This window comes from Maylandia zebra, linkage group LG18 (genome assembly GCF_041146795.1).
Source record: "Maylandia zebra isolate NMK-2024a linkage group LG18, Mzebra_GT3a, whole genome shotgun sequence".
NCBI classification, from domain to species: domain Eukaryota; kingdom Metazoa; phylum Chordata; class Actinopteri; order Cichliformes; family Cichlidae; genus Maylandia; species Maylandia zebra.
In genome coordinates this window covers 10,480,203-10,497,992 of record NC_135184.1, presented here as the reverse complement: position 1 = coordinate 10,497,992, position 17,790 = coordinate 10,480,203, and the positions used below count along the sequence as shown (strand labels likewise).

At 38.2% G+C, this 17,790-nt stretch overlaps 1 protein-coding gene across 7 annotated transcripts in view; it reads right to left on the bottom strand.

Moving 5' to 3' along the window:
* Positions 1 to 17,790, bottom strand: part of piezo2b (piezo-type mechanosensitive ion channel component 2b) — an 89,806-nt gene that overhangs the window by 48,715 nt on the left and 23,301 nt on the right. For 6 of the 7 annotated variants that reach the window (XM_076876314.1, XM_076876319.1, XM_076876315.1 and 3 more), the window contains exons 6-12: positions 16,162 to 16,429; positions 14,487 to 14,700; positions 9,615 to 9,789; positions 5,391 to 5,504; positions 4,673 to 4,708; positions 2,813 to 2,930; positions 1,611 to 1,780 (exon numbers count right to left, since the gene is read on the bottom strand). In XM_076876314.1, coding sequence (XP_076732429.1) covers positions 1,611 to 1,780; positions 2,813 to 2,930; positions 4,673 to 4,708; positions 5,391 to 5,504; positions 9,615 to 9,789; positions 14,487 to 14,700; positions 16,162 to 16,429 — 1,095 coding nt within the window. The remainder of the gene's footprint in view (positions 1 to 1,610; positions 1,781 to 2,812; positions 2,931 to 4,672; positions 4,709 to 5,390; positions 5,505 to 9,614; positions 9,790 to 14,486; positions 14,701 to 16,161; positions 16,430 to 17,790) is intronic. The other variant, XM_076876316.1, reaches the window with a different exon arrangement.

The following is a 17,790-nucleotide window of genomic DNA, read 5'->3' as shown; positions in this document are numbered from 1 at the left end:
GCGTTGGCGCAGAAACCACACGCACAAACACACATATATACACAAACACAAAGAGAAGCAGATTTCCAGATGATCATCAAACCGTTTTTCACTTCTGACAGAATTAATACAACAATGATTCGTTACTTTGGCTTAATTTTATTTTTAAATATAAATCAGTTTCTACTATTCAGACCCGCAAAGACGACTGAGATCCAAACACAGATGACTAAAAATGTGTACGTTTGTTATAATGCATAACATGACAAAGTAATGAAGCAACAGCATCAATAACTTTTTTAATTTTCAATTTAATGCTCAAACATTTTGGTAAAAATTTTGCAACGATCTTGTCTATGGCTTCCCAAAAATTGAGATTTGCACTGGTGTATCAGCATGTGTCAAGTTTGGAATTACAGATTGTTAACTTACTGTTAAATAACAATAAAAACAGTAACATTTAAATTATTTAACAGGTATTTGAACAAATTTATTGCTAAACTAACTGATTAAAATAAATAACGCAAATTAAAAAAAACAGTAATGGCAACAAAACAAAAAGTATGGTAACTATGCAACTTGAGACTGCTGATGTATTTAGAAGATGGTAACTATGATTTGTTATAAAAGCAGCATTTAGTCCTTTCAGCACTGACATTTTCCCATGAATGGATGAGAAAAAGGTTTTTAAACAATATTCTTCAAAGAAAAGTAGGAAGACTTTTGAATAATTAATTTTTCGTAGTGAAAAACATAATTCAATGATTTCAGGAATTCAGGATTCTGAAGGAATTTATTTACATAGAGATCAAAGACACAATCTGTCTGTGCTACATCACAAATCTTTATCTATAGGCGATATAACAGAAGTGCCAGTGCCAGTTAGGCTAAAATTTGCAAATGTCATCGTGCAAAACACAGCTGTCCGCTTCTCAGGCTCGGTGCGATGGACTGTCACATAGTGGTAACTTTCAGTGTGGTTAGACAAATCAATATTTCTGGTCTCTTTTAGTAAAATCAGGCTGTGCACTCCAGAGCAAAGGACAGATTGTTACCAGCAACGTTTGGAGTTGCGTCAGTGCCTTTGGGAACGCTAACTTGCAGTTCTGTGAAGGCGCCATTAGCTCTGACAAGTACGCTGATATTTTGGAGCAACATATGCTGTCGTGACATGACAACAATTTAACAAACAGTAGCGCTACTTGTATTTCTGTAAAAGAAAAAAAAAAAATTACTCCAGGAATGTCTAAACTGAGAACAGATGCTCATTTTTGGTTGCATTCTGCCACACATGCAACCATAGACGCTGCCCAGTAAAGCCACAGTTTCCTACTGCTAGCCAGCCAGTAGTTCCACTGGAGCAGAAAGAGGTTCAGTGCCTTGCTCAAGGGCATTGATGTTGATCGAGCAGGCAGGAGTGTTTTGCAAACGACATTTTTCCACCAGGTTTGTGGGTTTGGGCCTGTTACTCTCTGGATATAAAACTTGAATGTCAAATTAATCTGTTCATATAAACAGCAAGCGCATTTTAAGAGAACAAGTAGGAACGACAAAGTAAGTAAGATGTATATTTTTTAAATTTCATTCATATTATTAAGCAAAACTAAGCACTGACTTTCAACATTGCTCACCATCATGGATATGAGAGCACCGATGTAGCTTTGTTTCATGATGAAGTGGAAGATTTTGACCATCGCACCGACTCCTTTTTTCTTTATTATATTCTCTTCACTCTCGGTCTCCTTCACAGATGACTCCTCCGGGGGCAAACACACTTCATACACACACTCTTCTTTCTTCTCTGTTTGGACAAACAAACAGCTCATTACAACACTTCTACTGTGGAACTGTGTGGATCTATTATTGCACTTCCATAAAGTTGGGGGCAACTGTGAGAGTTTAACTTCACAAAGCACAGAAGACAGATTCTGACTTTCGATTCTTAGTTTGCAAAAAGCTCTAAACACCTCAGATTTTACACATTAAAGTAACTCGGCAGAAACCCAAATAAGACTTTCCCTATCTTTCCTTTTCATGTCCCTTGAAAAGTTTTTTAAGACTTTACAAGTTCCTCAGTACATTAAACAGCCATATTCACAGGCTATTAAGTATCTCACCTCATAACTACTATATTAACTAAAATAAGTGAAGGAAACCTTTAAAACAATTCAGTGAACTCGGCTGCAAATAAGTGAAACATAAAACCAAAATGAAGGCGGGAAGGGTGAAGTAGCAGATGTATTTAACACTTAATGTGAAAGATAATTTACTTTATCTTGAAGCCATCTTTGCTGCTTTTATGTACTGTTAACTGTGCACATTTGAATTCACTGCATAACATGTATCGTCTATTTGTAAAAGTTATGGTGGAAATACACCATACATAAGTTTTTACCATATTTGGTAAAAACTTCATCAAAGGTACTTAATTACTTCCAATCACTTTATGATTATGACAATTTATTCCTCACACAGTTAACTTAAAAAACTTTTAAACCTAAAAAAGTTAATTTAATCAGAAAAAATATTTACTGTTACACTCTATATTTTATTTAGCGTTTGTAACTAAGCATATGAAACTTAATTAAACCCTTACAAACAAATGTGGAATTCAAAATTCAACCACCTTCCTGATTTCTCCTTTTCTATATCTTTGTCACACTGAAACGTTTCACATGATCAAACAAATTTAAATAAAACATGCAGTTTTGAATAGAGGTGTTTATGATTAATATCAAAATGACAATTTTGAATGTTTTATGTGGTAGCAGCACTATTTTACAGATTCACTGCAGACTAGAAATGTTCATAATAGAATGAATAAACAGCTCACCTGTGCCATCACTGGGCTGGTCCATTTTGTACTGAGGGGTTGAGTACAAGTCCCGACAGACTGGTCCATTCTCAGTCACGGCAAACTCAAAGGAGGTCCCGTTTGAAGTGGGCACAGCCTGCAGATCATTTTTAAATAAATAACAAATAAACTTCAGTAGATGCCGAACTTTTTTTTTTTGTTATGAGCTCACACAACAGTTTAGCATGCCTCACAAAGGCAAAGAGGAGTAACTAATGTTGTTTGATACTGGACACTGTTTTTTTCCACAGGAAACTTTAGCCATTTAGTTACCACACTTTGGCTTTGTTGGGCAATAGAGGCACGATTTCTACTTTTCACACTGCATGGTTTTTGAAGTCGATACAACCCCTTTTCTAAAAAAAAAAAATGTAATGAAATGAAATCAAATTAAAATTACTTTGATCGAGGGCTTTCATATTTTTTCAATGGATGATTATCCTCATCAAAATATATGAATAACATCCATATTATATTTGTATCTGTAGAATGTCAAATTTGATGTGATATACATTAAAATCCATTTATTTTTATTTGTTAAACTTCATTAACTCAATTTTTGTTAGCTATACATTGTTTAAATAAGCTGTTGCCGCACTAAAGTAGTTATCAAGAGAAAATAGAGCTGTGATAACCTAGAAGGTGTGCTGGTGGTGGATAGGTGACGGCATTCTCACATTGTGATGTCATTAGTTTGATCTCTACTCATTTGTAGTTTTTGAAATACAATGTGGGCTGTAGGCCTTTTATTAAAATTAAAAAACAAACAAACAAAAAAATTCCCATCCGACAATCACAGATCTGCCTGAAAAAGGTTTCATGGGAAAGAAAAACTTCTTAAATAGAATTAGGCAAAAATTTCAGGTGCCTACTGTTAAGTTTAAAATGTTATTATGTCCTCTGTATATGAGAAGCTAGAAACAAAACATCAGTCCTCTATCTGAGAAATTGTGCTTTCTACAGACAGGCCTGTAAATTCTTTAAAAAATAGCCAAATCCACGTATGTACTAGTGTAATAATTTCCCCTCATAATGCTAGCTGTAAGTTTTTCCTGTGCAGAAACAATGTCTAAAAAAATCACTACCTAAAACAATGTGAGGCCTCAGCAGACTGACAATGCTGTAAGTTGAGAGTTTGGTGCAAAATGACTTTTCTGTGCTCCTGCAAACAATGTTTCTCTTGCTCAAATGTTGCACATAAAGAAGTCATTTTTGTACTAAGACGTCTTCAACCTTGAACAGATTTAGACCAATACTGATACTAATATAACAAAACAAACCACGCAACATAAAACATTTGTTATTTATAATTGTTAATGTACTCGCTTGCACTCTGACTTTCAAAATTTAATTCATGTTCCACTGTTATAAATGCTGAAAGATTTGAGAGATGTTTATTCAATGTTGATATGAACAGGAGGACAGTTCAAAGTGGAGGCAATAGTACCCTCAATCTAAATTTTAACCAATGGGTGTTCAAGAGAGTCTAAAAATAAGAACCAAACCTTTAAATATCATCAATATTCATCAGATATAATTCCTGTGACTTTTGTATTGTAAAAGCTGTACAGGTACTCCCTCTTCCAACATTTCCAACTAAGAAATACTTGCACAGCTTTTCAACTGAGAAGATAAAGGTAGATCAGGTTACCAACATATGTATATATAATGTTTACTTAAGCCCTCGATTAACAGAACCAATCAGGATGTAAAAATTATAGGAACCCCGTTCAATGAGGATGCAGTGTGAAAAGCACTTTGCAGCGATTTCCTTTCTTGCAGCAAGACTAAAAGGGGTGAAAATGCACAGATTTAAGACACATCCAGAACAACCCGCACCTCTGTTGTACTGATTCCATCCTGGGTGGAGAGGAGCTAAGAGGAGAAAAAGAGCATACAAGGCAAGGTGTGTTATCGATGAGTTGCTGAAGTCAAAGGCCTCCGTGTTCTTTATAGTGGTTGATAAGCAAGAACAAAGCCGAGTGCTGCTAATCTGTAAATCGAGACCATCACTCATCTGCGTCTGCACACCCTGAAAGCTTTTAAACCTCAGGAGGTCAACGGTGGAGACAGCGTACGGGCCTTGATGTAGGAACAAGGTCACAATAAGCGTGCGTGTGCAAGAGAGGCAAAGTGTCTTGGTCTGAAATCTTTCCAGGGATGAGTCGATTATCATGAAGATGAAGCAAATGGAAGTTTAAGGAAACAATCAACAGCTGCAGCTTGACGTTAGAGTTTAATAGAGTTGTTTTTATTGTTATTTGAAACTTTAATATTACTGATTTGTTCCATTCTGCTTTATTAAGACTGCCTGTTATTGTTGAATCGTAAAACTGAATCAAAGTGTTTCAGGACAACATTTGTTATCAGTTCTGACAACGTTAAAAAGAAACAAGTGTTTTTTTCTCGCTTACAAAGTTAAAAAAATATTATTATTTTTTCTCTGTTTCTGAACCTTTATCCGGTTTGTTTTAAAAGGACGGCATCGTAGAAAAATAATGATAATAATCAATACTTTGAGTGGCTTGTGTCCACGTGTGTCTTAACCCTGACGTACGTTTTTCTCGTCTGTGCCCTGGCGTGATCCCCACCACAGCAGCCGCTTCCTGTTGGCTGAGATAAATGATTTGCCCAGCTCCTCCTCCTCGCACACATCATCGTCCTTGTCATCCTGAAAAAACACAGATAGAGAAGTTTCGTGTTTGATGTGAATCTTTCCATAACTCTCAAGAGTTATGGTTTCAATCTGCTTCTAGAAAACACTGTTTTACGGTCTGTGAGGGAAGAAACTGAGGAGGACTTGGATGAACCGAGTTAGCGTCCCTGACGAGAGTGTCACCACGAAGTAAAAATGCACAAGAAGTTATTTAAAGAGGAGCTGTTAAGCTCATTTTCAGCACCTACCATGAACACTAAAGACAAAAATCAATTGCATTTTTGTAATAAATCAATAATAAAGAAGGTAAGACTATTGTACAGTCTATATTTTTTTGTCTGGACTTGATTTTGTCTTGCACAGCTGATTATTTCTCCACTCATCATTTACTGCATCACGAGGAAGCAGTACTGCGTGATGTTCATTTATATATTACCAGTTACTTTATTCAGTTAGTTTGCAGTATACAAATTTAAGGAGCTACATTTTGTTACTGAAACATTTTAAATTGTTATATTTATGTAACAACATTCATTCTTGCACTTGACTTTTTAATTCTGAAAACGTTTCATGCATTTCTTTCTATTATCTCTCTGTAGGTGTTGATGCATTGGGGTTTTGTAAGCAGGTCTAGAAAGTGAGATCCAAGTTTATTAAGACTGCTGGTAAAATAAGAGACTTAATTGTCTGTGCGGATTCTCAGTCATCCAGGTTAGTCTTAAATGATGAAAAAAAAGGCAACTGCACTTTTTAAATTGTTTTTGAAGCGTTTTAATCTTATCCAAAAGGACTCATTAGTTCTAAAGCAACTGGCAGAGTCTTAGGTAAGACACGCCTAGCCCACTAGGCTAGGAGGGCTGTCCCCTCTGGAGGTGGTCCTAAAGGTCCTTAGCCCACTACTGATCAGGCGAGTCATCACGTGACTTTGTGTTTATGGTGTTGGACTTCTGTTTAAGTTTTTTTATGTAGCAGATATTTACTGGCTGGCTTCTTTATGATAATAGTCCCAGTCTTAGTTTATTCTACCTTTGAAATGTAGTTTTTGTTTGTAGTTAGGATCATAGATTATATTTAATTCCTTGAGTTTCAGTTTATCCCTGTCATGTTAATCCCTTATTTTGGTAGCCATTTTACTTTCTTTGTTTCTTCTTAGCTTAACTGGTTTTACATGTGTCTAGTTCTCAAGGTGTCTCTAATTTCTAATTACCTCTTTTGTGTATTTCATCATGTTCTTTTTCTGTTTACTTCATCCTTGTGTGTTTTTGCTTATTGTCCTGTGTGCTTTTGGCTTTAGCTGTTTGAATTTTGACACTATTTGCTTTTGACCTTAATAAATGGCTTGTTTTGTTATTTTTTAAGTTTATAAGTCTTGCATCTGGGTCCTTTCCTGCTCCCCGGAACAAGCTGTTTTAGCTTCTCTCATTTTAACACAACTTTCTTCTGATTGGCTGCCCCTCAGAAAACAATGTGTATTGAACTTTGTGTCTGACATCATACAGATCTTAAAGATATTTTTTTTAAGTGTGAAACCTTATAAATTCATCTGAAGCAGATTCCTTATGTCTCACTTCTTTGGATCATTACTCTGCTTTCAGAATTTGATGAACTGCTGCTGAATAAACACAGATGACAAACTATAAATCAACCTGTAAAGTGATTTATAATCCGCCTTATTTTTCTGGCAAACATGAAGTCCATCATAATCTGGCATCTCCACCATCGAACAAACCTGTCCGCTGCTGATTTAAGCCACAATCATTTTTTTATTATCTAAAGTGTAAGAGTGGGTGAAAACACACAGACCCACGCACGCGTACACGTAAACACACACACACAAACCGCTCTATGAAGCGATCAATAATGCATACAGCCCCACCAGTTTACAGGCTGGTATTGATCTCTCTATAAAAACACTCATCTATAACTCCATTACAGGACAACGGAGCTGAGCTCGAGCTCTGAGGTTAAGGAAGGCAGGATGAATTCAGGAGGGGCGGTCTTCTTGAATATGATTGCACAACATTTCACTCAGGACTTTAGTTTCAACTCAGTGGTGGGAGCAGAGCAAAAATACAGTCAGCGTCAGTTCACCAAAACTGTTAAAATAAAATACTCCGTCAGTGAAGTGTGGGTTTTTCCTTCCTTCCTTTCCTTTTTTCCTTCCATATCTGTGATTTGTCTCCCCACTAGTACAGTGGATAGTACAGTGGCAGTGAAACTCACAACGCAATCAAAGATTACACTTAAAAACAAATCTGTGACACCTAAGTGCTGGGTGCATTTGATACTTTTGTGTTTTAAAGAGCTGCTTATTGTGGCCAGACGTTAGAAACAAAATTGTAAAATATTATTAGCAATAAAAACCCAAAGCAATCATTTAAAATATACTAAATAATTTCACAGAGGTGAGGAATAAACTTGATAAAGAGAAAAAGTGTGAAATTACAGACTCTATAGAAAAGATTTTAACACTGATCTTTCATTCATTCAACATTTTTGGAGCAGTGGATTCTGTTATTATGTAAGAGCTGCATTTTTCTCTTGTACAGAGCTCTGTAAAACAGGAACGTAGCGCCAAAACCGGTCCTCCCTTTATGCTTTGTCAAAATTAGACCAGCAGTGTCTCAGATAACACCTAAGCTGTGTACAGATTCCACCAGTGATCGATTGCCCTGAAATCTTCCATCAGTACGGTTTCTCTGATCACAAGGCCACCTGGTTGCCCATTTAATTCAATCTGGATCTATTTCAGTTCACTGTCTGGAATTTACTGTGGAGCTGTCATGGAGGCTGTGTGTACTGCATTCAAACCGTGTCTCTGACACCCACCCAGTTTTTGCATCTGCTTTTAATCCAGAATCCACACTTTCCAAAGGAGGAGCTAATTTAAATTGGGCAGCATAAATATGCACATGCTGTTTGTCCACCAAGGTGCCCCTTTAAACATTAAGGAAAGTTCAAGTTTTAACACTGACCCTCCCATATCCCATGTGTATTTGTGTATAGTGGTAATGTGATGATACAATTCTTGAAAAAGTAATTTTTGGCTGCAGATGTCTTTTATTTGATTAGTACAGAAATCTCATCTAACTTTCATGTACTGTGATTGTTATTTCACATAAAATCACACTGATGATGGCTTTTTGGTGAAATAATGGTTTTTTTCGATATTGTCCACCAGTTTAATTCGAGTACTGCAGAGCAACAGCAACAAACTGACCCAAATTAGCAGGTCAAAAGTGAGCATACCAAAACAGGGAGTGAGTCATCTATTAACCAAAAAAATCTCAGTATGAGGATCTCTTTGACACACGTGTCTCCTTAAACCCCACAGCAATTCAGATCAATGAGATGTAGCTGAAAAAAATCGATCTGCAGGTAGTAGGATTTGATGTAGGGTTTACTCAGAGAGGGGCAGCTTTATCACAAACACCCTGCCATATAAACCTAAAATCTGTTTATTATTGATCGCCAAATTCTGCCCCAAACATGTGCTAATGAAGTTACTGTTACTGTACAAGTGAGTAAACGCACAGGTAGCTCATATTGTTCTGCAAAGCTAAGATTCAAAACTGAACATCTGTCTCAGTTCCATTAAAAGCTGTTTGAAATATTTATGTAACAGATCCAACGCTACAGAAACAGGAAAAGGATCAAACTCTGTGAAAGCTGAGTTGTGATGTTGCAGAGTTCTGTGTGTGCACAGTCTTGAGAAACGACATGCAGCAGCTTCTATGTTCCCTGAAATTTTTTTTCATGCATGAATCTCTGTATATGAACGTGACTAAAACCTAAACTTAGCTCTGTCTGTAACAGCAGATATGCTGTCTTGGCGATTTGGATTATTATATTAAACTCATACAAATGTACATGTCATACAGGCAGTGTGATTTAGTAAATCCTGCAGTACAGTTTCAAGAACAGAAGACTGATGGAGACTGTTACTAAATCTGATCCACAACATCTAAATTTAGCCAGATCATAAATACAATTGTGGAGCTGCTTTCAAATCAAAAACACCCGATATAAATGAAAATCAATAAATTATTGATGTGCTTTACAAAACATGTCACAACGTTTTGACTAAAAAAAAAAAAGGCGTGTGTGCGCTCTCTCTGTCCTCACCATCAGCTGGTCGATGGGCTCCTGCAGCCAGAGGCGGATGAGAGTAGCCAGGGTGTAATAGAGGATCAGCAGCATGATGGGACTGACAAAGTGGTACCACTTACGCCGCGGGTGCACAGTGAGCTTCCACGTGCAGGAGCAGTTGCTCTGGACAATGGGGGAGATGCCAAACACACTGAGAAGAGACAGAAAGGTTTATGAGGATGGAAAAAAGGGTTTTTAAGCAGTAAAAACAGCAGACAAATAAGATTTTATAATGCTTTTTTGTCTCCTAATGTTTTACTTTGTAAATTTCTTTAGTTTATACATGAAAAGAAACATTTTACTAAACAAATTCAAATCAAACAGTATACTGGCTTCCTTTAGTCGTATCCTGGAGAGCAAAAATGTACGAAAGGTCTTAACAGCTTAAATCTTCTGATGACTGCACAGAACACATGAGAGAGACTATGTAACTCATCGGGCTTCACCTGGAGATTTCCCGCAAGGTGTGGGAATGTGTTGCTGGGGAGACGGATGCCTGGACTGTTTTGCTCAGATGCTCCGAGTAAATCCAGTTCAGTTCAGTGTTGAGAGTTTAATGATTTAAAGGAACAGTATTTAGGTAAATCTAATTGGAGGCTTGGTAATTATGGAGAATGGCAGTACAGAAAGAAATTTAAAATAAATGGTGCCATGTGATCGCAGCAGAGCATTTCGCTCTGTGCAGGCTTACTTATGGCAGGGCCTTCATCTACTGTCTGACTACTGTCAAAACTGCTCTCAGTTTGAGTCAGGGAGACAGACGCAAGCTAAAAACTTGAAAGCTTGTTCTTAGAGCTGGATCAGTCGACCCTGAAACAGCCCTTAGTTATGCTGCCATAGACTGGGGCTGTTGGGGGACTTGTAAAATGATGCACCGAGCTCTTCTCCTCTATGCTCTCTTTCTCTCTGTGACTCTCAGTGCATTTATTTTCCTCTACTGCTTGTTATTAACCTGAGTCCAAGCCCTTCCATAGGTAGTGATTTATCCTGTTTGTTGATCATCCTGATCCTGTTCATCGCCTTTTCTGTCATCTGTTTCCCCTCAACCCCCAACTTGCTGCGGCAGAGGGCTCCCTTCCTGAGCCTGTTGCTGCCTGTTGTTTTTTCTCTCCTCACAGTCACTTTAAGTTGCTCACAGGGGATTTCTGGATTGTTGGGGTTTCTATAACACTGCAAGTTATTTATGGTTTATGCAAGTTTTTTTGTGATTTGACACTACATAAACAATGATGATCAAACTAGCTTATGGTGATCTCACAGAAGGCAAATATTGCTCCTCACTTCAGGTATACAGGTTTCACTATGAGCACGGAAGCCAAACGCACACACTGTCCAAACATTTTGATGAAAAGCAGCCAATCAGAAGAAAGTGGGATTAAGGGAGAGGAGTTAAAGGAGTTTGTTTCTGACAGTGGATGAAGTGGCCACTGTAACATCATCATAAATCCACTTTAATAAAACCAGTGTTACAGTTTCTTCCAGTCGACTTCTGTAATGAACTTTAAAAAACTAAATATACTTTCTGATTTTGGTAGCAACTCTCTTCTAGTGGTCATTTTGGCAAGAAACTCTCTAACCCTGGATTCTGTACAATGCAGCCAGGCTAAAAATGTGTTCATAAAACAAAGGATGTCATATGTTTCACTCCTTTTCCTTCTGAGCAGAATAAAGGTCATCTACTCAGGAACTGCACTGACGTATTCCAGTGACAAACACTCAGATTTAGAAGCCTCCAGAGTCTTGTCTTTCATGCCATGTCGAGGAGCGAACGACCCCCAGAATCCAGCACATTTCCTGAACAGTTTCTTGTTACAACTGGGGAAGGCCGGTTAGTCACATGACAGGGGACTTCCACTTTAAGGCGGTGAGGCAGGAAGTGAAGTGGAAGCCAGGACTCTCAACAGTCTCACTCAGCACCAGGTCCACAGCAAGGCCGAGTCATTGTCAGCAGGGACAATTAGGACAGGCACTGAGGTGGCCTATTGTCAAATCGAGGCTACACGTATATATGGGCCAATAGTTTCCCTCTGACGACCTGAAGTGCGAACTAAACAGGCCAGAGCAGAGGAGATCATGCCTCAGTTTTTACACAGCAGCAGACAGAAATACTTCAGTGATGTGGAAAGTCAACATGAACGTGTGAGTAGACGGCAAATGATGAAACAGACAGTCTGTTTGTGAAATAAGAATCGGAAAAGTGACAACCTTTCCAAATGCTGGCCCTCAGACAGACAAATTAGGTCCTTCTTTATTTCCGAAATGAGAAGACCACAGTTTGGGAACCCTCCCCCCATAAAACACTAACTAAATATAAAATAGGGGATTTATAAAGTAAAGAGTGCTTTTTTATGCTTTGTACATAGGGCATCGAGTTCTCCACAGTTTTATGCCAATCACCCTTAAAATGTGTGTCTAATTTTGGCCTTCACAACATTACTTCCTCAGTGACGTGTTAACGGCAGTGATTCTTTTCCTTTTATGTCTCATTTAAAAGATTTCTGGAGGCGAGAGCCTACACTCACCTTTGAGTATTTTACTTTCCAATATCCAGCATTTAATTAAGTATTTCAGGGGACCAATAACAACAAGTATTCTCTTAAATTTAAGGATTTTTAGACAACCTAAGAAGTAAAGGTAAACTAAAGCATAGTAGAGGGATGTGATGACCCCTCAAATTTATCACACACTCAGACTGCGCGGTCACTAAAGCTGGACGATTTAAAGAGATTACCCTGTGTAGCTGGTGTGAGGGTGAGCGGTTCATTCATTCTAATGACTTTGTTTCCTAATGAAAAACCTGTCAGTGGGACACTGTAATCGCTTCCTTATCTGCCATCTGAGGCCGGAGCGGGACGGAGAGGACACGGGCTTTATCGAGGCAGTTTCAGCTATACATAGCTGTAACAGCAGCACAGCTTTCAAATGAGAAAGTCTGAGATCAATAAAACACAGCAACACCAAGGGCACTGAGATATCAGCTACACAGAGACAGCTGCAGTGCTACTGGTGAGACACCGCATCATTACTATAAGTTAAAGGACCTGCTGTGCAGCAGTGGGCATACATCAACTTTAGAGAGCTTTTCTAGTTTACATTCAAAGCCATTTTTTAATTGATCTTTCTGAGTTACTAGTGAATTTAAGCATCATATTTGCATTGTTTTAGTTTTAGTTTAGTGTGATAAATTACCTTTACTGTGGCTGCTGGACTCCAATTGTTTTTATCTTTAATACAAAATTAATGTTGTACATAATTCTCTAATCATCATTCATCAAAATTAAACCAAAGATTAGTTTGAAATATTTCTCTTCATGTGTATTAAATAAGAAAGCTTTTAAATCAAACTGTAAAATCATTCACTTTTTTTGATATTCCAGTTTTTTTTTTGAGCTGCACTACTCCACTAAAATGATATTGGCATCCATTCATCCACCCTCGCTTCTCGAGGTCCAGTTAGCATTCTAAGGCGTAGTCACCTCCTCCAGCTCTTCTGAGAGGATGTTGGTGTATTTCAAAGCCATCTGAGAAAGATTATCTCTCCCACATGTCCCGGATCTGTCCAGGGGCCTCCTCCCGGTTGTACATGTCCAAAACATCTCACTGAGGAGGTATCCAGGATGCATCCTAATCAGATGGCTCAACCATCTCAGATTGATTGGTTCAGCATCTGCACCGGTTCATCTGTCAATCTTTCTTTCTCCGTTCCAAGATCCAGAGATACTTAAACTCCTCCACTTTGAGCCTAACTTCACCCCCAACTCCAATGTCCGTGATAAGTGAACAGAAGCAGGGAATGTCTTCGTTAGCCAAATTAAACAATTAAAATCAGATGACTGATTAAAACCAGTGAAGAAAACAAAGTCAAATTAATAGCAGAAGTCGATAGAGGACATGTTTAGAGAGAATTATAGCAGATATTTTAAAAGTCTACATTTGTTATTAAATAAACAGCATCATTCTCATCCCAAGCTGTCAGAATAGAAACAATGAGCTGACAGACTGCCTGCTATGAAGTCAGCTCACTGAACAACTGTGACTAACATATATTGGCAAGACGTTCAACAGTGTGGCTTTAGTCCAACCACAGCGCTTCACCGCAGCAGCCACAGACAGCTGATTGCCTCCTTTTTCATGCATAATAAAACAGCACTGGTTGTAGTGAAGAGCTTAAAAGCTCTGCATTTGACACTGATGTGCTATGAGTAGGAGTCTGATGAAGCTACCCTCCAGCTAAGTTTTTCTTTTCATTGCTTTCTAGGTTGTAACAACAGTAAATATTTGTTGTTTAAACAAACTTGCCTCGGGCGCAATAAATCTTGTTGAGCCCTGTCAACATGTCATTTATATTCACATGATAAAAGAGCGTTAGTATCAGATTGTGATGTTTTTAACTATGAAAATACATTTCAGCAATTCATCAAAATGACAGGAGAGAGACAAATTGTAATGCCACAGTTTGACTTTCACTGTGTCGTTGGGACAACAGTTTGTGTTTGTTCCTGAGTTGGTTTCCTTTCCTTTTGTGTGCCGAGTGAAAGTCAAGTGCACCGACCAAGTTTAACCCTCTGAGGTCTGATTACTCTGCTTTCGCTAACCTATCTGAGAATAAAAAAAGACTTTTTAAAAAGTTTTTAAAGCCTGTTGGTTTTTGTTGATTTTTTGAGAATGACAAATACAAACAACATAGAGTTAGCATATTATTTGTAATGATCCGCGATCCGTTTTGCCCAACAGAGTTAAATTGTGGAAAATAATAAAACAATAATAATATAAAGTCTTGTTTGTCTGATGTAAAGCCAAACATTTAAAGCAGTATAATGTCTGAATTCTGAGCTTCACATTTCTGACCTGATGTAGCCGTCATTGGTCAAGACGGACTCCTGAAAGAACTGGAACTGGTAGAGGTAGAGGACGATCAGATGTCCGGCGCTGAAGATGGCCATCAGAACACACATGCAGCTGAACATCAGCGTGCTCAAGGTCCGGCGCAGGGACCACCAGGTGCACAGGAAGAGGAAGGTGAAGAAGTAAACAGCTGAGGTCAGCGAGGGCAGCGTGATTCCTGCAAACATAAAACCAGTGAAAACCAGTCAGACATCTGCCAGAGTGGTATATAAATACAAGCCTTTTCTTAACCCACATGGAGCCTCAGATTGTGTTCCCGTAATTTTATAATGTTTTAATATGTTGAATGTGGCAAAACTTTCACATCATTAATGCTGTTAAATATTGACTGAGAAATAATTCCAAATATGGTTTAACATAGTTATTCATGCAGTTTTACGTCTTGGCTGTCAAACTACAGTTCAAATACACTTTATATTATATACTGTCACCAGATAAATCTGAATAGTGATAAAGTGCAGTGCAGTGGCTAGCATTGTTGGCAAGAAGGTTCTTGGTTTGAGCCTCAGCTGGGGCCTTTGTGTGTGGAGTTTGGATATCCTCCCTGTACACGTGTGGGCTTCCTCCAACTTCCTCTCACAGTCCAGAGACATGTATGTCAGGTTAACTAGTGATTTTAAATTAGGCATGACTGAGCAGTAGTTAAAGTGGTCTAGAGTCGCAATATTTCTTTTATATGAGAATTAATGAATCATTTATTCAGTGTTTTCTTTTCTCTAAAGTCTTGAATGAAGGTGAGGGGTTTTTCTGCCTTGTTTTTTCAGGGATTATGAGATTTTAAATCTAAATTCCTCTAAATTCCTTGCACCACACTTGTTTTCGTTATCACAACGTCATAGCTATGTAGTTACTGTTTTAAAAACACTTTATTCAAGGTGAGTTCAACAACACATGGGAAACTGTGGAAAAACAGGTTTTATGAGCACCGGTCTGAAATTAAAGCCAGCAGACTCACGCTAAATACACGTTGCTAACATGATGACTGGAAGTAGGTCATTTCTTTCTTTCTTTCTCATTAAGATATTTTTCAGCACCTACCCCTCATACTTCAACAGAACAAAAAAAATAATTATAAATCATCATTGAAAATCTGTTTTCAGTATATTAGGACAGATTAAGAACCCCCCCCCCCTTTCCTGGCAATCCTCAATCACTGTAAACATAACTACTTAAGATTAAATCAGAGTATATGCGCTGGGAGATCTTATGCTACTTATAGAAAAAAACTGACTCCCTCTGATATATCTCATACAGTTTTCTTCACAGCTTGGGAACTGCATCTCCTCCACAAAAAAGACTGGTGTTTACAGTCAAAATCATTAAAAAAATCAGAGTAGAATTTTCTGATTGTCACAAATCCCCCCATTTAAATGTCTATAAAGCGGCCCTGATTAAAAGCCACTGAGACAAGTTTAAACAGAAAAATGTTTTAAACTCAAAAGTGTTCAAAAACCCCGGCTGCTCTTAGCTGGAGGAGCAAAAACTGGTGAAATTGTAAAGCAAACATCATTCAAGTTAATGTAAGGTGCCCAACTTGAACACATAAGCAAACAGACTGTATGTTTCATGATAATCTGAAACTATTTATTTGCCCCACAAACAGAAAAGATTTCCTCACCTGTTACGCACAACAAGATGGTGATCACCACTTTTCCTGCAGTGGTTATCAAATTCCCGATGATCTCCTTCACTTTGGAAGCAACTTCTGCCACCATCCGCAGAATCTTCATCTTTGTGCTCTCTTTTGCTTCCTCTTCCTCCTCCTCTTCCTCCTCCTCTTCATCCTCCAGCACATCATCTTCCTCGTCCTCCTCAGCCTCGTACCCTGCTTCATAGTCTTCCTCCAACAGGACGTTGTCCTCCAGGCTTAGCTTCTCGTCTTCCTCCTTGGGAGGAGATAACAGCGACACATTTAAGGTGCACATACGGGTGCAGCTCGGAGGTCAGAGCTCTCCATGGTGCTGAAAACATTTTCTTACAGGTAATCTCTACTAATACTAAAAAAGTAAAGTGTGTCACGTGTGTTCCTGCGAGGGTCTGTCAGCACGGTTAGCATGTAACACAACATATCAGAGCATATATGCTTGAAAGCCTTAGCAGATGTTTTCCTCTGGAACTACATGTTGGCTTGACATCTAATCCAGTCAGATCTTCCTTGGCTGCTGAATCTAAGTAATTATGTGTCCCTGACTTCCCTAAGACTCTGTAAAAGAGAAACATCATAGCAAGCAGGCCACTCACTTCAACACATAAAGTGCTAGGCAAAGAAAGAAGCAGGCGGAAAATCCTCTTATAACAGAACGCAATACAGGCGCTGTAGATTAATTCTGGTGTTTCTCAGTAATAAAGCGGCCATGCCATCTGTGCCAACCAGAGCAGCACAGTGGAAGTGAAAGTGAATGTGGATTTAATTAACACAAGTCATAAAGAGAAGGGAGGACTTGCCAGGAGACGGGGGATGTTGTCCAAGTCACCAACGCTCACGGGGAAGTTTACTTGAGTTCTGCTGCTTACAGCTTATAGAGCTCAGGTTAGGACTTGAAGAGCCCTATACAAGAGGCTATTTTAGCGCCTTCAAGGAACTATCATTTTAATTTGGTGCCACATAAATAAAACTGAACTGAAGTGAAATTGAATTTGATTGTTTGTAACAAGGTGAATTTAGTTTACACGGTCATTAAAAACACAAATATTTTATTATTATTTTGTTTTAAATGTGGTTCTTTTTTTAAGGTCTAGAAAAGATGCAGTTCTCTTCAGCAGCTATGTTTCTCAACATAAATGTCAGGTCACTTTGAATTTGAGATTTGCTCTCTGTATGAGTTGGAGGTCCATGGTGAAATCACGAATGCGCACACAGGTTTTCAGAGAGGGGATGCCAGTAGCTGTGCGATTTAAACAAGCTCAGGTTTTTGTATTTATAATGAACAGATTTGTGAACTTTTTAGTCTCCTTTCATATACTTATAGCAATAATTTTGACAGCATACAATGAACAACTTTTTCTTTCCTCAGCGCTGAAGTCTGTAATCAGTTTGTGTGAAATTGTTTACATAGGAGTTTACGGCCAACTGAAAGTTCCTCTGACTAGACTGAGACATTATTCTCTTCAAGACACTTTTATTCTTTGTTTTAGGCACAAAAATCTGCTTGTACTCAGCTTCCTAAATGATTTATTGTTTTTTTATGAAATCCACACTTTAACCCACACCTCCCTTCACTTTTTATGTCAAACAGGAAAGGAAACA